Source organism: Panthera tigris, chromosome D1, assembly GCF_018350195.1.
Source record: "Panthera tigris isolate Pti1 chromosome D1, P.tigris_Pti1_mat1.1, whole genome shotgun sequence".
Classification (NCBI taxonomy): domain Eukaryota; kingdom Metazoa; phylum Chordata; class Mammalia; order Carnivora; family Felidae; genus Panthera; species Panthera tigris.
In genome coordinates this window covers 101,878,634-101,902,474 of record NC_056669.1, presented here as the reverse complement: position 1 = coordinate 101,902,474, position 23,841 = coordinate 101,878,634, and the positions used below count along the sequence as shown (strand labels likewise).

Genomic DNA, 23,841 nt, shown 5'->3' with positions numbered 1-23,841 from the left:
ACATTTATTCAAGCAAGTGACTTTAACTTCTGGTTTGAGTAAGAGCAAGTGAGTAGCAAAATGTTTTTAGAAGAACCATAAAGAGAAATATTTCCACAGGAAGCATGTGTCACTAAAGATTTAGGAAAAAAGAATGCCACTAAAAAGCATACTTTCAAGACAACTACAAACATCTTTGAATGCTGAAGTAATACTTATCAAGCAGTTATTTAAAGCGACTTCAAAATTTGGGGGATCTGTGATTGCCTAGAGTATTTCCTATGCAAGAGGATACAGTTACTTGACCAGAGAAGGGGATGGAAGGGAAATAAATGTTTCCTGATTGAGGTCATCTCCCAAGGATGATATTAAGTAACAGGATGACAACTAGGTATAATTAAAAAGAAGGACAGAGGGTAACCAGGTCAAGTTGCAGAGCTAAACTCCAAACTGAGAGAGAGGGAGACAGAGATTCTTTCACTGAAGGACAGACTAGCTAAACAAGATTATCGTGAGAGGGAAAGTTAGAATGGTGATTCAAGACACAAGTACTCTTGGTAATCAAATATCCTTTTACTTTCCCATGTGTGGTTGCCACAGAACATCGATCACTAAATAGTTGGTGCTTATTCCTCAATCCCACCAAAGTCAACCAGACCAACCAGCTCAGTATATGCTTTAATAACCCTTAATGCTTAAACATACATATGAAAAAGGGAAAACAGTTATCAGGGATGAATATCTCCTCCCATGAGCAAAACAGAAATATGAAAATGGTGACCTACAACAAGATCGCTGAAGCCATTAAATCCCAATGATCAGGGCTTTGGGGAAGCAGGGGCTTTTTGATCAAATGAACAAACAGAAAAGCAACAGATAAGTGGGGCAGGCATATTTGGTCATAAACCAAAGCACAAATGTACTCAAAAAGAAACTGTACCAGATGTAAGGCTGTCACTTCTCCTGTTCATAGAAAATCGACTATGTAGATAAGAAGGTGGAGAAATACATCTCTAGGGAGGAAATTTTTGTCTCACTTCCCAAACGCATACAAGCTTATTCTAAGTAGCTGCCCTACTATTATATTCTCCAAGACAAGGGTCATCAATCTATGCAAAATCTGCTACTCTGCAAATTATGTGCTGACTATACTCACATGGAACTTCTGCAATGGGACAAAGATAGAAGTTGGGTCAGGTATTGCCTCAACTCTTTACAAAGAACACATAAAAAATTGTTACCATTTGTTGTCCCTGTGGTCTGAAGAAGACTTTTTTTGTATTGTACAGTGCACGACAAGGTCCTAAATTAAATTGTCCCCTCTTCCCCACAACACATACCCAATGAACTTCTCTGAACAGATCTACTATTCCTCTCATCTTTCTTGCTCACTGGTAACAACCAACCTCAGGACCTTTACACATTCTACTCATATCTACATGACTTCACCCTAATATGTTTTAGGTCTCTCTCAAACATACCTCATTAAGTGAAGACTTCCCTGACCACTCTCAGTATACATTTAAAAACCTTACTTTACCCTTGTACTTCTTATTCACCACTCTGTATTCTGCTTTATTTTTTCCTCAATAGTATGAACACACTCTAGCATACTATACATTTACTTGCTTATTTATTATCCGTCTCTTCCAACTAGAAAGTAAACTCTGTGAGGTCTGATGTACTGTTATATTCCAGTGCATGGCATACAGCAGGTTCTCAAATTTCTTTTATTTAAAAAAAATTTTTTTTAATGTTTATTTTTGAGAGCACATGAGCAGAGGAGGGACAGAGAGACAGGGAGACAGAGAATCTGAAGCAGGCTCCATGCTGACAACAGAGCCCAATGTGGAGCTTGAACTCACAAACTGTGACATCATGACCTGAGTCGAAGTTGGATACTTAACCGACTGAGCCACCCAGGCTCCCCTCAAATTTCTTTTAAATGAATGAAGATGTTTCACTCTTCCAATGAAAACAAAAAGTTAAATTTTAGAAAAATAAACCAACTTTGTTCATTTTTCTTTCTATATTTTTTAAGAGTATACACTTAGGCACACAGAGGTTTATTCATATCTTGTTAGGAGATTTAAAAAGATACTCTTGTATTGTTACAACTAAATATTTGGAGTAAAGAAATCCTGCCCTTCCGCTGCCAAAAAAGTTTTTAGCAATAAAGTTCTATATCAAGAGGGTGACATACACATGTGCAAAGCAATTCACTCATTTTTTTTTTAATATTTTTTTTTAGATTTTTTAAGGTAATCTTCACACCCAACATAAGGCTCAAACCTATAACCCTGAGATCGAGTCATGCAGCCCACCAACTGAGCCAGCCAGGCACCCCAACATTTTACTCTTTCAATTAATATGTTGGGCTATCTATTTTCTTCTGAGTCTTATGAATGGGTACAAAATAGATATTTTTTACATGCTCATGTAAGAGCTCATGTAAGGTAGTAAGATAGGATGGGACAAAGAAAGAATGCTGTCATGTTTTCTTAAAATAGAATTGCCTAAGAAGGCAATTTTTAAAAAGAAAAATAGGAAAGAGTAAAAAGATTCATGCTTACTGTTGGGAGCTCTCTTTTTCAAAGACCTGTGATGCTGCTTAATTCAGGAAACACACTTAATGACATCTTTGATTTCCATTTAATGTAACTATGTCCTAATTGTGATCTTAGGCCCATCAACTGGGGTCTCCTGTAGCCTAACCTGCAGATTTGGCTGACCTTCAGCAGGATAGACATTCAAATGGCCAACTCTGCCCTGGTTTACAACGTAGTCAATGGAGAGCAGAACAGAGAGGTTACAGAACCTCCCTTACTCCAGCAAAGAAACCGTGGAAACAAATCAGATTGGCACCAATTTTTCCTTTAAAACAGACTACTCTATTTTAAAAGTGTGCTGAATATACACAAGCTACTTTGTTTCAATGAGATTCACTTCACTTGCAAAGACATGGAAACTGTAGGTGCTTTGATAAAAGTATTGAAAAGTTGACCTAGTTTCTATAACAAGGTCTTATGTCCTCAACCATCAGAATATATTTTGGTTTCTTAAAATATAAGCTCCCTAAAACAAAAATCTTTTCACTCCGCAAAGCAATCTCTCAATGTGCTACTGCATTCCAATGCAGAACGACATGGGAAGCTACACACAAAACTATTAATTTACTCTTAGAAAAGTATGTATTTTTTTCGCTCTACTGCCAATAGAATGAAAGAGAGTAATTAATTGGTAAATGTGGATGGAATTTGAAAATCAAAAAGATAAAAACTAACCTGTTTAAGGTTTATGTATTTTTGAGAGAGACAGAGAGAGATAGAGCACGAGCAGGGGAGGGGCAGAGAGAGAGGGAGACAGAATCTGAGGCAGGCTCCAGGCTGTGAGCTGTCAGCACAGAGCCCGGCATGGGGCTTGAACCTGTGCCGTGAACTGTGAGATCATGACCTGAGCCAATGTCAGATGCTTAACTGACTGAGCCACCCAGGCGCCCCAAAACTAATCTGCATCATTATAAGAGATCTTCTTGAATCACAATTTACCCTAATCTAGACCTAACTGAAAGAAACCAGAAGCAGTATCCTAATACCTGTACCTTTAGCATGAGTGTAGTTTATTCTATGATAAGAATCAGAAACTTCTTCCATATTAAGTGTTAGTGAGGCAAAGCAATGACCAAAAAGACTACCAACCTCAGGAGAAAAGACAGGGAACACCAGAGGTCAGGAAAGCAAATAAAAAGGAGAAAGTGTAGAGCAATCAGTGGAGGGAAATGTGGGTTTAAAGAAATGCAAAGAGTTGGGTGGGGAGCTATGATGGGAAGCTATGAAGTGCCAACAGAAATTAGTTAAAATACTATTCAGAACATTAGTTTCATGGGTCAGTTAGTATGAGGGGAAGGAAAACCTTCAGCCAGAAGAAACCTAGAAATTTCCAGGCAAGCCTGCCTCTGACAAATATACATTTCCCACAGGCCACAGTTTGGCTTTTCCGCATACAAAAGCAGACCTCTTTCTTAAGCACACTTCTCACAGGATGCATTAATGAACTCACAATTTCTACACACCCCAGTTTTACAAATGTCCATAAATAGGGGTTGAAAATAGAGAATGAATTTTCCTGAACATAAAAGGGGAATTTATTTGAAGAAAAAAGATAGTAAAAGCCTGCCTTTATTTCTATGGAGTTTTCTATACAACCATTCATAGCTGAATATTGTCCTACAAAATCCTGGTTGGCCAAAATTTCAAGGTAAACAATCTGGTCCAAAGTCAAAAATAATAAACCAACCAAAGCTTTTCCAGTCCAGTCTCTGAAAAATTAAAGAAAGTTTACCCTTGAATGCTAGAATTTTATCTCTTGTAGATAGAAAAGATGGGAGAAACCTTCTTTTCCCCTAATGTTTCCAAGTCTCTGAAGAAATTACCGTAAGATATTCAAGCTTTGCCACCTGTTTCTCTTCCCCCACTAATGCCTCACTTTACTTTATTAAAAGTTATCCATCCCTAAATTTTGGACAACCTTGCCCATATAACTCCCCAAACTTGTCTATTATTAGACACCATTTTTCCTGTTAAAAAAAGTTAGCTTGGGGTGCCTGGCTGGCTCAGTCAGTAGAGCATGCAAGATATCAGGGTTGTAAGTTCAAGCGCTACCTTGGGGGTAGAGATTACTTAAAATATCTTTAAAAAAAAGAGTTAGCTTACTCATCCAGGAAGCCCATTTATTCCATAATACAAACATCCATACTATAGAGTACCTTAAAGGGTATCTAGTCCAACAGACAAATGATGTTTGAATTCATTTAAAGCATCCATTCTAATAGCAAAAACTTACAAGGCATTACCATGAGCTGAGCACCATTCGATGAATTTTAGATATATTAAATCATTTAGGCATCACAACAATTCTATGAGATGGATTATGTTATTGTTTTCATTTTACTGACAGAGCCAAAGGCATAGAGTGACCAAACAATCTACCCACTATTGCAAGAGTTGAAACGGCAGAGCAAGAGTTGAACTCGGGTAGTCCAGCTCAGGGATCCATGCTCTTAACCACTATGCTACACTGCCTTCACTCTCCATATCTGTGGAACTCTCAGACTGGAAATTCCCTGTTCAGTCAGCATATCGATCAAAAAATACAGAAAAATAAAACATTCGTGGCAAAAGGTTAACTGTGGGTGTCTGGGTGACTAAAGGGTATACTGGAGTTCTTGTGCCATTCTTGCAACTTTCCTCTAAGTTCAACATTTTTTCAAAATTAAAAGTTGAGGGATGCCAGGGTGGCTCAGTCGGTTAAACTTCCGGCTCTTGGTTTCAGCTTGGGTCATAATCTCACGGTTCGTGAGTTCGAGCCCGGCATCAGGCTCTGTGCTGACAGTGCAGATCCTGCTTAGGATTCTCTCTCTTCCTCTCACTGCCCCTCCCCCAATTGTTCTGTCTCTCTCTCAAAAATAAATAAACTTTAAAAAAATTAAAAGTTCAAGGTTGCTTTTATCATGTAATGGGACATAGTTTGCCAAAGTGATGACCAAATTACCTGCTGGCCAGCAAAGAAGGCTTTAAGAAAAAACTCTGGATCCTTATAATGTCCCCACTAAATGTCTGATCTAAATTGCCCACGCCACTCCAGTCAGACTGAAGGACTCACTGCAGAGGAAGTGGCCCTAAAAATGGAGAACACTGTCCCTGAACCATAACAGTAACTGTGGGCTCCATTCTCAGTGCTTAATATTTAATAACCAATGACACTCAATTCCAAATAGAATGGAGTGCGGACATTTACTCCCCAAAATATATTATATAATATAACCAAATACAAATCAATCCATACCCTTATTTCCCCCTCGTTAGTTCTAACCAGAATATCAGTTCTCTCCTTACTATGTCCCTGCCAGGCCGTATCGATGCTCTCTATTGGAAACCTTGCAGTCAGCTGCATTTTCGGCAGAGCAATTCCTATTTTAGCTTTTCATGGCATTTTAATCCTTGTGCAATGGAAGAGAACATGAAATCACATACTGATAACCTAGGAATCATTCCTTTAGGCAGTTTCTATTAGGATTCTCCTAATAGTAACAATCCTAATAGTAACAATGTTACTATTGTTCTACATTACCCATGAAAATTAATTTGGGTTCTCTTAAACTCATACTTCCCAATACACTTGAACAAAATCTGAAGTTTCATAGCAGAAGCACTGACAAAAAAATACAATGATATCCGAACATACTTTCTTTGGAACACTGATGTTCAAAACTATCATCCCAAGCTTTTTATGTTTTCATTAACTAGTATAAAAAACACTCAATTCTAACATGTCGGAAAGCAATACTTTCCTGCTGCTGCCCTAGTAAGTTCCAGGTAAGAAGTTCCTCTCCCCTAGATAGTGGCTATATTTAAGGTTTCAGTGGTTGAAGTTAATAGCCACCTAGATTATGAAATGTTATGATCCTTACTTTTTACACTACCCTTTACACTACTTTTTACACTACCCTGTCTGGAACCTGACAGCTCATCCAGAAAAGAGGTGTTTTATTTTTTTGATTAAAATGTTAAATCTTTGATTATTTCCAGAAACTTCATTTAAAAATGGGAGGTAGGAAATGTGTAAAAGGTTGAAACTACTGACTACAGCAGAAGCTTCTAAATTACACTGTGATTTTGTTAATCGAAGTTGTTCTGCTCCCCACCTCGACTTCCTTTCAGTCTTCCCCACAAAATCCCTCAGTGATTCCCATCAAATGCCTTATTTAACCAAGGCTTACTGACACTGAGATATATACTTGACACTAAAGCAGGTGCTAAGAGGACATAGAAGACAGTCTCATAGTCTAGAAGGAAAGACAAAAAGAAGTAGACAACTTTAACACAGTGTGATAAACATTATTTGAGCTACCGTTACAAGCCTCTCCCTGCAAGTTGCCAATATCATTCCAAACCACATGCCTGCAAATTCTCTAGAAGAAGAAATTTCACTGATAATCAAAGTTGGAGGCATTTCCGGTAAGTTCAAGAAGTCAGGATAGCAGTAATAGGCATATGGGAAGATCCCAGTTTTAAAGACTGAGGTAATATCCATTCTAGCATATTCAGGTCCCTGTGGGGCTTATGGAAAATGGATTTTTTACATATATTATTCCAACATGCAGGGGGTTGGAATTCTAAGTGGGGGACTGGCACTCTGCAAAATTAAACACTCCTGCCTCTAGCAAGGGCTCATTTTAGTTCTGGCTCTTGTTTCTATTCTCTCTGGAGAATGGTAGTATATTAGTGGCTAAGTCCATGGACTTTGTAGTTAGTCAGAGGAGGGTTTAATCCTGGCCTTGGCCACTTACTGGCAGTGAGATTTTTCAGCAAACCTCACGGGCAGTGAGATTTTCAGCAAACCTCAGCTTCTCTGAGGCTCACAGTCCTTAAAAAACAACAACAAAAACAGTGGTGGGAAATTAAGTAAATAGTTTATGCAAAATGCTTAGCATGCAGTAAAAAAAAAAAAAAAAACAAGGGGGCGGGGAGAAAGGGCTGGAAGTAACAGGGGACCACTGGGTACTAAAATAGAAAGCAATAAATTATACAGAGCTAATCATTTTGTTATTCCAATTGAATAGTGATCTATGCTTAATTTATTTGCATCCTTCCTGTCTCACCCATCCCTAGAGAGCAACTACCTCATAAACCTAAGGCTGAATTGCAATTACTCCGAGCTTTTTTTTAAAAAAAATCTACAATAGTCCCAATTTTTATACTGAGAGAACATATCCTAGCCCCTGTGACTCTCCATAATTTGGAACCCTAAGAAAGGCAGTAGAACTCTAACCACCCAAAAGAGACACCCACCTGGAACATACAGACCATACCTTAGTCGTATAACAAAGAAACCAACAGTATATAGGAGTCAAACAAAAAAAGAAAAATCTGCACAACTCATACTTACTCGGCATTTTTTATCCCAAAAGCACAATGAGGAGCAAAACAAAAAATTAAAGATTTACTTATTTGCACCCCTTATATTTCCTGAAAGAACTAGTAGGGGTGAGGTAAGAGACAAATCTTCCATCTTATCAACCAAAAGGCTCTATAGTACACACCAGTCAAAACAAAGCCTCAGTCGTGGAAATAAATATTCCTGGACGCTAGTTACTAGGATGCTCACTGCAGCTACACAAAGCCCAGTATTTAAAGCTGGACCCAAATCACCACCACTCAGTCATCCAGAACCTATTTTCAAACTGCCTTTGTACTCCTCCTTCAGATTCCCTCATCCCTCCCCCTAAAGGTTGAGTGGGAAACCGACACTCTGGCAGCAACATGACCAATCCTCCAAAGATCCACCAAGAAACCTCCCCTAGGCTGGAGTCAAGGCAGAGAAAACGTTTAATATTTTCCAAATTTTCTCTCAAGCAAGAAGTATAGTCGAACAGACTGTACACATTATCTTTTTTCTTTGTTGCTGCACTTGCTATAATTATGAGATCCAGACATCAAAATTTGACTGTAGCCCTCGCATAGATTAGATTAAAAGAAGGAACAAAGTTGTTTCTTCGGAAGCCACAACCTCACCAGGATGAAATCATCCTTCAAGAAATACTCTCATTCTGGAAAAGAAATTCAAGGAAGTGTTGTAGTCCAAAAAGAATGGGAGGGGGGCACGAAATCAGGGGACTATTAAAGATACATACCAGTTTAAAGCTAAAGGGCAGCTTATCTATTAAGGCCTATCTTGTTACAATCAGGGCAGTATCTATTCCAGCTCTAATTTTCAGACCGATGCGCATTTTCAAAGAGAGAAAGAAGAGAATACCCAGTTTTCAGCTCCTGATGAGTTGGCTATATAATTATCTAGAAACAGTATTTTTGGAAGAATGGATTTGCAAAAAGAAAAGACAAATCTTAAGATTAAGTATATGAAAGCAGTCACGGGCCTTCGGCTCGTACATATTTTTTATTTCATGGCAAATTAACCAAACCAAAAACTGACCTCCAAAAAACGACTTTCAGTTGGGTTAAAAAATAATTATTCCTGTTGTACTTTCTCAAATGCATTCTCAACACTAAAGTCTGCGTTAAATGTTTTCTCTTAACCTCACCTTATTTGATCCAAGGCCCTTTCAGAAGGCACAAATATTTCCAGGTGTGTTGCCACTTTATTCAGGTGAAGTTAAAAAGCATGATTAGAATTTCCTTATCCCTTTAAGCACATACACCAAACGTTATGGTACTTGCAAACTGAACATGTAACACCTCTACAAATCTTTGTCATCAAATGTAGTCTTAGGGAGAAAGAAATGGCAATTTGGTTAACATGGACCCATTTGTTTTCTTTTATAAAGCAAAGTAAGGAGGCTACGTCTCGCAGGAGAATGAGGCTCCCACCCACCGCACCTGGAAAAGTGAAAGAGGGATCCACCCAGGAACAGCAGGGCTGGAACTGAGCTGGGCCGTTCAAACTCTCTGGGGGAAAAAACACCACCATTTAAGCTGCAAAGCTCCCTACAACTTTCCACTTCCACAAATCTAATGATAAAGGGGGAGAAAAGTTTTGAAACATATGAAGAACCATCTGTATAACTAGCTTCCAACCCGGACAAATTCCTTTCCCAACCCACACGCAACATGCCAAAAAACCGAACTTTTGGTTTGGGCTCTGAAAATAGAAGTTTGTTAGCTGAACACCAGAAGAAAACATAAAATCAAACAACATACAAAAATGTAAATTTACATGTAAATGTAAATTTGCTCTCACCCCTCTGGATCTATTCGTCTCCCTATGTTAGAGAGAGCTTACAAGTTTGTTTCTGGGTCTTGAATATTTTACTTTTTAATCTAATAAATTACCCAAATTCCCCCAAAGTAAGTAGAAAGAAAAAATAACAATTGCTTAAAAGTCACCCGTCAGCACAGCAGAAGCTCTCGTTTTTAACTTCCCTCTGGTTACCGTAAGACAAAAATTCGACTTGGCTTATCCTCCTTCACCCGTCTGTACACACATTTTTTAAAAAGGCACACACCTCAAATGTGGACTTCTAAAAACCAGTCCTTTAAGAAAGAAACCCAAGGCTTCGTCAATGTGCTGAGAAAGACAAATCCAGCAGGGTACTTGATTTTTCGCCACTTCTTCCTCCTTTCAGGATCAGGATCTTTCCTGCTCTTCTTTCTCCCTCTCTCTCTCCCTCTCTCTCTCTCTCTCTCCTTTTTTTTTCTCTCAGATCCAACACCTAAAATGGAAGTTGCACCCAGCCAAAGGCTAGGGAGCCTGGGTGGTGACAAACTGATCTGGCAGCCCTACCCCCTCGCTTTCCTAAGTGATGTCAGCCCCTGAGAACTTCCAATAGGAGCCAGGCATAAATCAGGGAGCTGATTTTATCCAATAGGAAACTTTATTATAGGAAATTAAAAAAATAAAAAAGGAGAGAGGAGGAGAGAAAGAGACAGGGGGAAGTTTTATATATATATTTATATTTAAAGTGGAGACTACACAATCTCTGAGGAATTACTGCAGAGCTCCAGGGGGGGCCAAAGGAACAAGGGCTCCTTGGGATGGCACGCCTAAGCTCCAGTTCTCTTTGATGGTGGGGTTCTTGCTTCCTCTCCCTTCCTTTCCGGGTAGGGAAATAAGAGAAGAGCTGATTTGATTTGCCTGCTGCTATTTGGTTTGTTGCTTTCAACCCCAAAGCATTTTCCCAAAAGAAGACAGGAAGGGAAGGAGAGAAAAATCCTAGAAACAGGACCGCTATGTATTGATTGGATGGTAGGGAATATCTGAGGTAAACTCTCAATTTCGGTGTTTTCGTTTAACTGCATTATAGCTAAGGAGAAAAAAAATAGATGTTGGACTTGTTAACAGTTTTTCGTGTCTATACTTTCAACTGGTAGGAGGCTGTATCCCACTGGGCTGTTAAAGAAAATCACTGTCTTCCCATTTGTCCCCGAATCAAAAAAATGTGGGTTTGAGGGGGAGAATAAATGGAATTCAGTAAGAAATATATTTAGAGGAGATAACAGCATGTGTAAGAAAAAGTCTCACTTTAAGAAAATTCAGTTTCTTTGTGCACTTCAAGCTTATGATGATCTAGTTCATACATTCTCTTTTTACATTTAACCCACATAAAGGATTATACAGGTATTCTTTTTCTGAGCTGCAAATGATCCTTAATATGCTCTTACACTGTTAGGCCATGAAGGACAGACATTGGATTTTTTTTTTTTTTACATGTTTGACAAAGACTAGCATTTTATGGTCATTCAGTGGTTACTAAAGAAAAATGATAATGATGAATTGAAAATTTCCTTTTTTACTCTTACTGAAAAATCTGCCTGTAGACTGCTGCCAAATGAATCTTCATAAAGTTTTCATAATCTAGAGTAATAGTTAAGAGCATAGGTGCTGCAGTCAGACTGCCTGGCTTCAAACCTTCCTTCCCTGCAAGCATACTTAAGTAAATGTATTCCTACGTGACCTTGAACAAATTATATAATCTCTCAGAGCCTCTGTTTCCTTAACTATAAAGAGGAGATAATAACTATATCTCTCACAGTACTGTTGTGAGAATCAAAACACATATAAAGTTCTTAAAGCAACATACAGTATACAATATAAACTCACTAAGAATGAGTTATTATTACCAGTATCTACCCTCTCCCAAAACCTTCAGTGGCTCACCATTGCCCGATAATAGCAAACAATGACAGAGCATCTATCATGTGAAAGGCACTTTGCACTCATTATCTCTAACTTCTAAAACACCACCATGGAGATAGTATTACCACCATTTCACAAATGAGGAAATCAAGGTTCAGCAAGCTGAAGAAACTTGCCTGAGTTCGTCTGGCTAAGAAGTGGTCCCCTCATTGATCTGACTCCAAAGCCCATGCTCTTTCCATCACCCTACACTGTGGTCAGGATAAAAGCCAAGTTCCTCATCTGCTTTCAAGGTGCCACGTTTACTCACTCAATACACTAAAGTCACCCTTAGTAACCATAATCTGACCTTTCCTTATCTATTTAAACTGGAATTCTACTCCTCAGCATGAATGTGCCCTTCTAATCAGGCAATCTAGTCATTATCCACCCCCTCATATCTGGTCTAAAGTGGCCAAAAAAGGATTTCTCTCAGAATGGATAGAAGACCAAACAGGCATCACAGCACTTGTTTGATGGGCTTTAAACAAACTAACTAGATTGGGAAATTAATACATTAAACAGAGACATGCACGAACTTTAACCCTCATTATCTAGGAACCTTCTCTTACTATCTTATCACATCTTCTACTTCTCTTTCCATCTAGTATTCCTGGTCCTCCATAGCAAGTTCAAAAGCCAAAGATGACTGCCAAAGGAAAACAACCAGCACAAGAAATGTTCGTGGCTCTAGATCAGAGCCACATTTTAGAATATTCTGTTTTTCTAGCGATGGATTGGTCTTGTTTCCTTCACATCATCACTAAAAACTTGCAAGTATTTTGCCTTCCTTTAGTGTGTGTGTTTTCCTGTCTCCTTCACCAGAAGATGAGCTCCATGAAGACATGAATGGCATCTTTCTAGCTCATGGTGTACCCCAGAGCTCAGCCTAATGTCTCGTATTTAGCAACAGATGAGTGAGTGAATGAAGTCTCTTGGCTTACTAGTTATGTAATCCTGGGCAAGTCATTTTATAGTAACGAATTTGTAGATAACATTCGAAATAAAGTTATATACAAACCAAAAAAGATAACTCAGGGGATGCCTGAGTCAGTAAAGCATGAGACAGGCTCAGTCAGTAAAGCATGGGGCTCTTGATCTCAGGATCATGAGCTCAAGCCCACGTTGGGCAGAGAGCCCACTTAAAAAAAAAAAAAAAGATAATTTAGTGATGAAAAAGTTAAAATTTAAATTTATCTGAAATAGCTGTCTCCAAATAAAGCATCACAAGGATCAATACTCACTGAGGGATAAACTCTTTACAGTCAGGTGACCGAAAGCAAAAAGATGAGTTCCACTTGGATTATTCTTAGTCCCTACAGTGAGCCAGGTACCTTCTGGATGTCAAAGATAATGAGTAGACCAGTTTCCTGCTCTCAGAAAGCTTACATGCTAGTGGAGGGAGAGAGAAGATTAATAAATGTCAGATGTAACACTACGCAGAGATTTAAAACAGACTGATAGGGGCACCTGGGTGACTCAGTTGGTTAAGTGTCTGACTTTAGCTCAGATCATGATCTTGCAGTCCAGGAGTTCAAGACCTGCAAGGGGCTCTGTGATGACACCTCAGAGCCTGGAGCCTGCTTCAGATTCTGTGTCTCCCTCTGTCTCTGCCTCTCCCCTGCTCATGTTCTGTCTCTCTCTCTCAAAAATGAATAAACATTAAAATTAAAAAAAAAGCAAAAAGACTGATAATAATGACTCGTGGCTTATTCTACCCTGGATGTCAGGGACAAACTCTTCAGAGAGTTTGACATTTAAGTTGAAATCTTTAAGTTGAAATCTGAAGAAGCAGCTAATCATAAGAACATAGGAGCATTGGTAACTACTAATGCCAAAGTCCTCAAGTGTGAGGCTGAAACATGCTGAATCCAGCAGTGTGTCAAAATGAGGAGGGAGTGATAAGAATATGAAAGATTCTACAGGTTAGAGAAAGGAGTTTGATTTCATTCTTTGTTTAAAATGTTTATTTATTTATTTTGAGAAAGAGAGAAAGTGCTCACGCACACAAGTGGGGGAGGGGCAGAGAGGGAAGGAGGGAGAGAATCCCTAGCAGGCCCCACACTGTCAGTGCAGAGCCCAACGCGGGACTCCATCCCATGAGCCAGGAGATCAGGACCTGTACCAAAATCAATATTCGGATGTCTAACTGACTGAGCCACCCAGGTGCCCCTTGATTTTATTCCTAGGTAGAGGAAAGCCTGTGAGGGTTTTCAACAGCAGAATGACATAATCTAACTCAGATTTTGAAAAGATCTGGCTGTTTATGTGTCAAATGGATTAAAGAGGGGGTACGGGTGAAAGCAAGGAAATTAGTTTGAAGGTCAAGTTGCAGTAATACAAAGCGGACTACAGTAGTAACAGTGAAAACAGGGAGAAGTTAATGGATTGAGGATATGTTTAGAGATACAAGGTTGTTTTTTATTGCGGAGCTTTTTCTTTTTTTTTTTTTCTTTCTTTCATTTGTTTTTACCGCATGGAGTATTACATTCAGTGTGCTCGGTTGCACAGCTCTCAAAGTTTAACTCCCCCCACCCAAGCCACCAGCACTTACACACAAAGAAAAACAAGATACCATAAAACGTTGAAAGATTAGGGAAGAGCTAGGAAATAATACCGTGTTTAAAAAAGAAATATTAAAAACAAATAAGAAATATTAAAGTTATTATATAGGGCTGAGTTCTGTGCTGTGTTGACTCTACTTCTAAAATAGACTGAAACTATAAATGCCAAGGAGAAGAAATGAAAAAAAATTCAACTCCAAAAAAACCCAAAAAAACCCCCCTGGCTATCCATACAAAAGAAGACAAAATATTTTTACTCCTTTCTACCCTCTGGTGGCTACATATTACCATCAAAAGTTTGTCATTTTTGAAGCCCTGAGTAGGATGGCCATTTATCATTCCCTTTAGAAATTCTACTATCACTAGATTTAACTACAATGGTGTTGGATTTAAAAAGCAGAAACCAAGAAGGGAGTCCTCTCCAGTTCTTGAAAATTAATCTAATCCTAATAATAATAAATTCATGAGGAGGTATAATATTTATATTTTTCTTACAAGCCCACAGGATCACCTCTACTGGTACTCCAGCCACCTACTCAAGTCTTGATTCCACAGTAACAGATATCCTAAACAAGCATTGTTCTGCCTTCTCTTTTTTTTTTCTTTTTGCTTGCTTGTGTGTCCTCCTTCTGCTAAGTTTTATGTCCTTTCACGAACTGCTTCCTCTTCAAAATATAACTGCAACCTAAAATGTCTTCTGTTCCTTGATCTTTTTTCCGTCTTGAGAGCAGAGGTCTCAAACTAGGAAAATATTACCTGACTTGGAAATCCACCCCATCCCCCCATATTTGTCAACCTTCTCAAATCCTATAAAAAAACAAAAAAACAAAACAAACAAAAAAAAAAACCAACAAAAACCTTAAAAAAAATTTTTTTTAACGTTTATTTATTTTTCAGAGACGAAGAAAGACAGAGAGTGAGCAGGGGAGGGGCAGAGGGAGAGAGGGAGACATGGAATCCCAAGCAGGCTCCAGGCTCCGAGCTGTCCGCACAGAGCCCCACGCGGGGCTCGAACTCACAGCCGTATTTGAGCGCACCGTACTTTACTCACCTCTCTCCACTGATCCTTTGCAGGTTCCCCGTGTCTTAGGCATCTTCGTGTCCTGTCTCCAGGTGGCCTCCGTGAAGGCTGCTCCGTTTTAATTCGCCGCACTCTGTCACCAATGGCTTTGGATTCAGCTGTCTTCACCTAGAGCTGGACATCGCGGGGCGTGCAAGTGAAGCCAGGCCCCAGGTCCTAACACACACACACGGGGGGGAACCGCTGTCTAGATTTATAACGTGGGCTGGCATTCTCTCTGAATGATTAATCTTGAAATCATTTGTTACATCACCCCTGAAAACAGCTGCTGCCAGTCAAGAGGTGCGCTAACTAAATCATGTCTGGAAGGCCACTGCAGGCCCCACCACACCCGAAGTTCCGTAACCCCCTTGGTCCCACCAGTTTCTAGTGGAGCGGGATCCGTGAAAACCGGATTCCAGACACTAGCCCAACAGCCTTGTTCCCGAACATCCCTGGCCTAAGGAGCTATCAAGGTTAGAAAGATCTGATCAAGGTGCGAGGAGAGCCATCCAGAGGCTTTTTCCTCCGAGACGCCTTCCTCAGCGGGGCCTGGGCCCCTTCAGCGTCTTCAAAGGGAAGACGGAGGTGTCCTTCAACCGCCTCGGAGGCTGCCCTACTGGGGAATCCTGACCCCGTCCTCCCTGTGATTTCGTCGAGTGTCGTGGGACAAGACGGCCTCCACAAGAAACCCTCCCGCGCGGGCCTTCCCACCTACCTCTTGCAGCCCGACCATCTTGGCTCGGCCCTCAAGTCCCTCGAGACGTAGCCTCCCGCCCAAAGCGCTCCTCTCCCTGTGATTGGCCGCCTGAGGAGCCTTCGGCCAATGGGGATGACGTATTCAGGCAGACGTCAGCCCGCGGGCTGGGGGAGGAGGAAGGACGTCGGGCCCCGCGACGCGCCGTGCGCGAGGGCCACAGCGCGAGGTGTGTGGCGCTGGCCGCGTGGCCTCAGGCCCTGGCTGTCACCACCTCCCGGTGCAGGAGGGTGCCGGGCCCGCAGCGGTACGAGGGCACCAGGGAGTGGCTGCAAAGCTCGTGTGGCCGGAGGTGGTGGTGAGGGCGAGCCCTGAATTCGGGCCTTCGGGAGCCTCACGCTCCATTCCCAGAAACCTTTGCGCCTAGAGGTCTCTCTTCAAAGGAGTTGGGCCGGGGCGCCCAGAGCGTGAGGGGCGCCCAGCCTTGCAGGGCCTGCTGTGAAGCCCTGCTTTTCCCGCCAACCCCGATTCCTTGCTTCTGGACGCGGAGCGGAACCCTCGGGCCGTGGGCCCACCTGTGCCGCTCTGCTAACCCTCCCCGCGCAAGGCTCGACTTTGGGAGGAAGCAAGGCAGGCTGGACAGAGGACCCGAGCACCGAGAGGACGCCAAGAGCAACTTCTGCAGAGCTATTCCAGGTCGGGTCTGGGGGCCAGGCGGGGGGCTTGGTGGCTCGGGAAGCTTCCCCAGAGCCTATGTTTGGGACCTTGCAAGAGCTGCCATCCTCCGCCCCTTTCAGCTCTCCGGCTGAAATCGGCATGGAGCCTACCCTTTCTGAATTCACCTTTCCGTCCCCTTCTTTCCTGATAGTTTGACGGGAACCGTTCAGAGCCGTCGGTGCCACCTGACAGAAAACTGCATGCCAGGAAAGGAACGCCAGCTGTGCAGTGAGTGTGGGGGTTTCAGTGCAAAAAGCTGGACATGGAGTGAGCCTGAAGTCAGAATAGCCAGCTTGTTTCGGGAAGGGAAGGATGCTTAATTATCCTTGCTCCGTTGTTAGCCAGGTGATTAACCAGACTGACAAACCGAACGGCCAAATCCTTTGCCAGTTTCCAGGCCGCGTGAGGCTCGCTTTGGTCAAGAACATCTGAAGCAAGGGTGGCAACGTCCTTATTTCTTTCTGTGAGAGACCTTCCCACGGAGTCCAGCACCTGCTTTTCTTTACTGTGCACCCTCTGCTGGTTAGTGTGATAGAGTGAGCTCAAAGAAAAGAAGGTTGTGTACAACCTCCTAGAGAATTTTATGTTCTATATTGTTTCCTTTAAAAGTGTTAAATTGGGGATTATACCCATGGAACTCAGAAGTGTGGTGCTCGGGAAGAATAGGAGTTGTCAGCACTATTGGTGTTGAGTCTCGGTGGTAACGTGAATGAAGAAGGTTTAAGCATAATGGTAATAGCTACTTTTTCTTTTTTTTTTTTTTTTTAAGTTTATCTGTTTCTTTTGAAAAAGAGAGAGAACAGGGGCAGGGCAGACAGAATCTCAAGCAGGCTCTGCACTGTCAGCACAGAGCCCGACACGAAGCTCAAACTCACAAACCATGAGCCAAAATCAAGAGTCAGATGCTTAACCAACTGAGCCACCCAGGTGCCCCAACCACAGCTACCGTTTCGGAAGTGATAGTTATTATGTGCCAGGCACTCACAGTACTAAGCAATTTTACCTGCATTGACTCATTTAACCTGTAAAACAGTCCTACCAGGTAAGTACTATTATCATTACCATTTCATAGATGAGAAAAGTGAGGCTCAGAAAAGTTAGGTCAATTGCCTGAGATTATACAGCTAGGCTAATACATAACAGAACTAAGATTCAAATGTGCACATGCTTCTGAGCTCCTACATGTAACCACTATGAAATTCTTTCTTGAGATACCCTTGGCACAATTTCTGGGCTTATGGTAACTCGACTCACGGCTATTCTCTCTCACTTTCAAAATTTCCTTGTCATTTCAAAGACAAAAAGCAAATTAGGTGCAGCCATTCCTCTGAAATGTACTATCTCATCCACAGGAATCCGATCTGTGAAAACGTAGGTTTGTTAAGAGACCAACATGTGCTCTCCTGCCAGTTCCAAAATCCTATATAGGAATCCCCGGTTTCTGCGGTTGGCTTTTGTGCAGCTTCATCACCAGCAACAGAGCGGTGTGTTCTGCGATGTCCTTCTACAGGCGGAAGGTAAGAGACTGGTGGGGACCCGCTTGAGAAGCCACTCACTGTAGGATACTCACGATGGAATAAGATAAAATGAGTTCAGGGCCAGGGAGTAGAGCACAAAACCAAGAAAAGGTATTATCATCACCTTTGAGTATTGTACATTATTTGGTAAAGAGCTGTTTGTTTCGAGGACAGTTGGCTGTTTTCAAGAGTGAATAGGAGACTGTGCTCTTTTTCTTTTAAATCGTGAAACTAATTGTAAAGTTTAGTAAGCCTAGAAATTCTGTAAAAGATGGATAATATTGTAAGAGGATGATTGTGAAGATGGAGTTAACATACACACAGTGCTCAGAACGGCGTTCTTCATGAATTGAGCACAATGTAAGTGTTAAATAATACTATTACTTATTTTCCCATTTTCTCGTCAAGCTGCTGCTTTACTTTTCTCATCTTCAAATTGGTGGGTTTTGTTGTTTGTTGTTAGACCTAAAAATAGTTAATTTCCACTCCTTCCCTTTACACTTACAATGGTCGAGCAGCATGAAGTAGAGCCTGGAATCATGTAGAAGGCCCAACACTAGGAATCAGAGTCTTAGTTTTTTTTTTTTAAGTCTTAGTTTTGTTACTCAGTAACAAAGTGACAAATGGGCAAGTAAGTCCCACTCGTCTCTGTCTCTCCGGAGCTCAGTTTCTTCATTTATAAAAAAGGATTATGACAACCAACATTGTGTAGCACTCTACATTTTGCAGAGTACATCCAGTATAGTGTCTCATCTGATTCTTAAGACAGCCTTATGAGGTAAAATATTATGTGGTTCCAATCTTAAAGATGAGCGAATCAAGGCCTAGAGAGTTAAGCGACTTGCCTGTTGGTTCTCTTAGTAAGCACAGAATTGGGATTCATTCCTTAACTCCTAATAAAAAACACAATTGCCTGTTGTATACTAGAACAGTGTACTAGCATGGGCGTATAGTATATATGAAGATAAAGTCCCCCTTTGTACGAAAATCATGTAAAGGGGAGACCTTCGGATAACCAGTGCATCCAAGTAACTGTGCAGTATAGGAGTAAGTAAAGGATGATGGAGGAGTACAAGAGAGGGGTACCTTCCCAGACTTGAGGTTCGGGAATAGGGGTTAGGGAGATTTTCTTGGAGAAAATAACCCCTTAGCTGAGATCTGGAAGACAAACAAGTAGAAGGAAGTGAGGAAAGATTTCCCCAGGCATGGAGAACAGCATGTACATAGATGTGACCAGGGATTTGCGAGTGGTTCACTATGGCTAGAGTGCAGACTGCAAGTGTATTGATCAGAGATATGGCTAGAGAATTAGCAATGTAAGGTCTGAAGTGTTATGCAAAGGAAGCAAGTCTTGTCCTCAGAACATTGGGAAATGTATTCATCGGTTTCCAGAAGAAGGTCATGATCATGGTAAAGGCCCAAGCTTTAGAAATAACACTTGGGCTGCATGAGAAGAATTATTGGATTGTTGTTGAGCCCAGATAGAGGGCTATTTTGGAATCCAAGAGAAGGAATGGTGGCCTAAACTAAGGCATTGAGAATAGAAATGTATGGTTTATAATCAGAAAGAATTTACAAAACTTGCTGCAGTTAAGGGCATAGGCTCTGTAGCCAAATTCCCTGGATTCAGATCCTCTCCCTGTGACTTGCTAACCATGTAATTGTGGTGGGCGTATTACTTAGCTCTGCCACAGTTTACTCATCTGTAAGAACAACTGCTTCACAGGATTTCAGTGAAGACCAAATAAATGAATATTGGTAAAACCCTTACTTAGTACATTATATGGCATGCAAGAAGGACTCAAGAAATAGTCGCTTTTTTAACAAAATTAATGTTTGGGGGAGCCCCGCTGGCTCAGTCAGTAGGGCATGTGGCTCTTGATCTCAGGGTTGTAAATTCAAGCCCCATGTTGGGAGTAGAGATTACTAAAATATATGTATGTATCTATATATCTATGTATATCTCTCTATACAGAGATATATTTAAAATAAATAAAAATAAATTTAATATGTTTGATTAGATACAATGAGTAAAGGAGAACAAAGACTTCTAGTTTTCAGGCTTGGGAGTAAAGTGCATACTTATTTTGAAGTAAGAAATGGGAGGTTTTGGGGTTGAGGAATGGAGTTCAGCTTCTAGAAAGGTTGATGCAGGTTATGGCATGTTCAGTGTCTTGGGAAAGGTATCTAGGCAGAGGTAGGACCTGGGAGTCAGCATCAAGCCTTTGGAAACTGAAGTCATGAGAGATACCAACTAAGATTGACAGGGAAGTGCCCATAAAGAAGGTGGCTCACGATAGACAACTGCCTGGTAGGCAGTGCCTAAGAGGTCGGGAGAGAGATGAACCCTGGTTATATGCATCCAAAGCTCATATTCTGTTAGACCACAAACAGCTTCTGTAAAAAATTTTAAATTCTTGTGAGTCAAAAATTTGATGCCCTCCTTTGTGTGAAGCGGTGGGTATATCTTAGCGAACAAGATAGATATGGTCTCTGTCCTCAGAGTTCCACTTTAGTGAAGGAGATGGACGGTTCTAACACTGAGACCTAAGTGCTCTGATAGCTAGAGTACCTCTCTGTGCCCAGGAGCAGCTAACCTAGACTGGAAGTGGGGTGGGGAAAGGCTTTCTGGGAGAAGTGATGTCTAAACTAGATTTTGAAGGATAAAAAGTGAGTTAGCTAGGTAATGTCAGAAGGTTCCAGACAAACAGAAGGAACAGACTTCTCCTATTTGAACTTCCACGGAAGGAAGTTGAGAGAAGCAGCACGTTTGGGTAGTAAAGACTCTGCTTAGCCTGTGAACATGCCAGTTTGCAGGAAATAACAAAAGTGTTTGGATTTCCTTCCAGGTGAGGCAGTTCCAGCCCATTGCTGCATCCTGTCAGCCTGCAGCCCCTTCTTCACAGAGCGCCTGCAGCGGGAGAGGCCAGCTCAGGGTCGGAAGGTGGTCCTGGAGTTGGGGGGCTTGAAGATCAGGACACTCAGGAAGCTGGTGGACTTCTTGTATACCTCAGAGATGGAAGTATCTCGAGAAGAAGCCCAGGATGTGCTTTCTGCTGCCCGTCAGCTCCGTGTCTCTGAGCTAGAATCCCTTCAGCTAGAGGGTGGGAAGTTGGTGAAGGCCCCCCCGGGCCGAAGACTGAACCGGGAGTGCTTACAACCTCCAAGTCCTGCACCAATCTCTGCCAGGGTGCTGGCATCCACCCGCCGCCCTCGGACTCCACTGCCTGTGACCCAGACTCCTTGTCCTCTTGGACTAGTGAGATTGAAGTCCTTGGGAAAGGAGGAGGGGCCCCTGGAGAAAAGCAACCAACAGAACACAGAGAACTCGTCTGGCAATCTTCTGCTCAAGAGGAAGGCCAGAGCTTGCCCAACTCCACAAGAAAAAAGCTCTTCACCATCAAGCCACAGTCAGGGACCTAAAGAGAACAAGAGCGACTCTGCCCTTGCTCCTACAGCAGTTTCCCCGCCTGGTATGTACCCCTCTGTGGATGAGCGACTATTGCCCAGAAAGATCAGGCTGAGTCGCTCAAAACCATCTCCTGATGTCTGTACATCCAAGCCTTCCAGCACTGTGAGCGGACCCAGCTCAGTACCGACAGCCCCTGGCCGGCGTCTTTGGCGGCAGAAGAGTATAAATAAAGGACCAGAAGACAAGGAGAAGCCAGGGAGAGCTAGTCCTCTCCAAAGCATCCCAAGCCCATCTGGTCTTGGAAACACAGGTGGGAACAAGAAGCGGAGCCCTGAAGTCAGGGCACCAAACTCAGACTCTGCAGAGGAGGGGCAGGTTGGAAGGGTGAAACTTCGGAAGATTGTCAACGGGACGTGCTGGGAGGTGGTACAAGAGCCTCCCCTCAAAAACTCTCAAGAGAGCCCTCAGATCCCAGAACCTGAAAGCTCCGAAGAGCCTGCAGGGATGCAGCCATCCTCCGTGAACCAGCAGGAAATGTTATCTGCCCGAGTAGATCTGTGTCAGGACTCCCCCGTGTGCTCCAGGCTACAAGATCTCCTGCTCTCTGCTAGCCACTCCCCAGACCACCCAGTGGCAAAGTCTGAGTTTGGGTCCAGTCCAGAGCCGGTAGGGAAGGAGCCCGGGTTGGATATGGACTGCAGAGAGCACTACGCGTTTGACACAGCCCTGCTGGGGCAGCCGTGCGAGGCTGAGGAGTACCGCATCACCAGTGCCGCTGCCACCAGTGAGCTGGAGGAGATCCTGGACTTCATGCTGTGTGGCTCAGACATTGAGCCCCGCACAGGGTCTCTGGAGAGTCCTGGAGCCGAGGGCTGCAGGACCCCTAATTATCACCTGGCAGATACAGGAAAGAACTGGATCGAAGGGGAGGAATGGTGTCTGCCAGACATGGAACTCTGGCCCAGGGAGCTCACAGGATTGGAAAAGGAACCTGTTGGGGAGAACAAAGAGCCAACAGAGCCCTTTAGCCCCCTTGTCATGCCCTCTGAGAACAAAGAGCCAGATGAGTCCCTCAGCCCCCTTATCATGCCCTCTGAGGTGAGTGAAGAGGGGGTACTTTCAGTAGGAAGCCCTTGGACTCCGGATCTGGAAATTACCAGTTCCCAGCCACTGGATGGTCAGAGAGAGAAGCTTCTCCACATTGACTCTCTCGACGTTCCCCAAAGGTTCTATGAGGATCTCTCACCTCCCTGTTCAAACTGGATGGACGCTAGGCCGGAAGTGTCCCTAAGTATGGATGAGGTATTATACCCTGCTCCAGAGGCAGGCAAGGAGGAACTTGGCAACTCCGGATTGTTGGACCCACTTCCTGCCAGCTCGGAAGAGGAAGAGATTGATGTTGTGGACTGGACGTCAGAGGGGAGGCTGGTGCCCACGGGTATTCCTTCTGTGTGGCCCGACCCTTCCTCAGAGTCAGACACAGAGGTAGACATACTAACGTAGAACAGGTAGTGCAGGTTAGCGGCAGGGGGAGGGTGGGAAATGTTGACTAGCAAAAGGTGTATTGGTAGAGACTAGCACGTGCCCTGTCCCCTTAGCAGGAGAGGCAGGTGTGCTCCCAGGTCTTGGTCGGTCCCTTCCTCTCCTCCCCAGGTTTTGGGAGCCAAGCAGAAGTAGTACCATGGGTACAGAATTATGAACCTGAACCATCTTATTTCTTTGTAATCTATTTTCCAGTTAGTGATAAACAAGTCAAACTATAAACTGTGTGGTCCCCAAATCTACTAGGTCATAAATAACCAACGCCAGGTATCCTAAGTCATAAGACCTCTAGTCACTGCTAGTTTAATAATAAATCAGAAAAAAACACCCTCTGAAACAAAGCGTTTCAGAAGGTTCGAAACAGTGCTGGGGTGGGACAACTGGGTAAGAGTGACAGGACATTTTCCAGTACCTACTGTGGGGCTTATTCAATCCATTATTGAAGTTCTAGTCAAACCTCTGCAGGGGCCAAAAAGATAGAACTCCCATCATCACTTCCAAGAAGTGAGTTAAAAAGAAATACATGCTTTTAAAAAAAATAAATTTACTTTTTTCCCATAGTTTTTGCAAGTATTTCACACGCTATGCCAGACAGCCTAGGAGCTCCAGGATAATTGGTGACCTTAGAATATGAAAAATAGAAAGGGAGCCAATCCCACAAA

The 23,841-nt window shown here is 42.4% G+C and overlaps 2 protein-coding genes across 10 annotated transcripts in view; one reads left to right on the top strand and one right to left on the bottom strand.

Annotated features, from left to right (window-relative positions):
- CTNND1 (catenin delta 1) overlaps positions 1-16,091 on the bottom strand; it is a 51,092-nt gene extending 35,001 nt beyond the window's left edge. For 7 of the 9 annotated variants that reach the window (XM_042957926.1, XM_042957929.1, XM_042957931.1 and 4 more), the window contains exon 1: positions 10,001-10,275. The gene's annotated coding sequence lies outside the window, so the exon portion shown is untranslated. Of the gene's footprint in view, positions 1-10,000; positions 10,276-12,914; positions 13,063-15,285; positions 15,430-16,012 lie in introns of those variants that run through there. The other 2 variants (XM_042957928.1, XM_042957927.1) reach the window with 2 other exon arrangements.
- Positions 16,092-16,248: 157 nt separating this feature from the next.
- BTBD18 (BTB domain containing 18) lies at positions 16,249-23,668 on the top strand. Its single transcript, XM_042957356.1, has 4 exons — positions 16,249-16,687; positions 16,860-16,936; positions 18,061-18,225; positions 21,075-23,668. The coding sequence occupies exons 3-4, from the start codon at positions 18,102-18,104 to the stop codon at positions 23,138-23,140; spliced, it is 2,190 nt and encodes a 729-aa protein (XP_042813290.1). The 5' UTR covers positions 16,249-16,687; positions 16,860-16,936; positions 18,061-18,101; the 3' UTR covers positions 23,141-23,668.
- Positions 23,669-23,841: the final 173 nt, after the last annotated feature.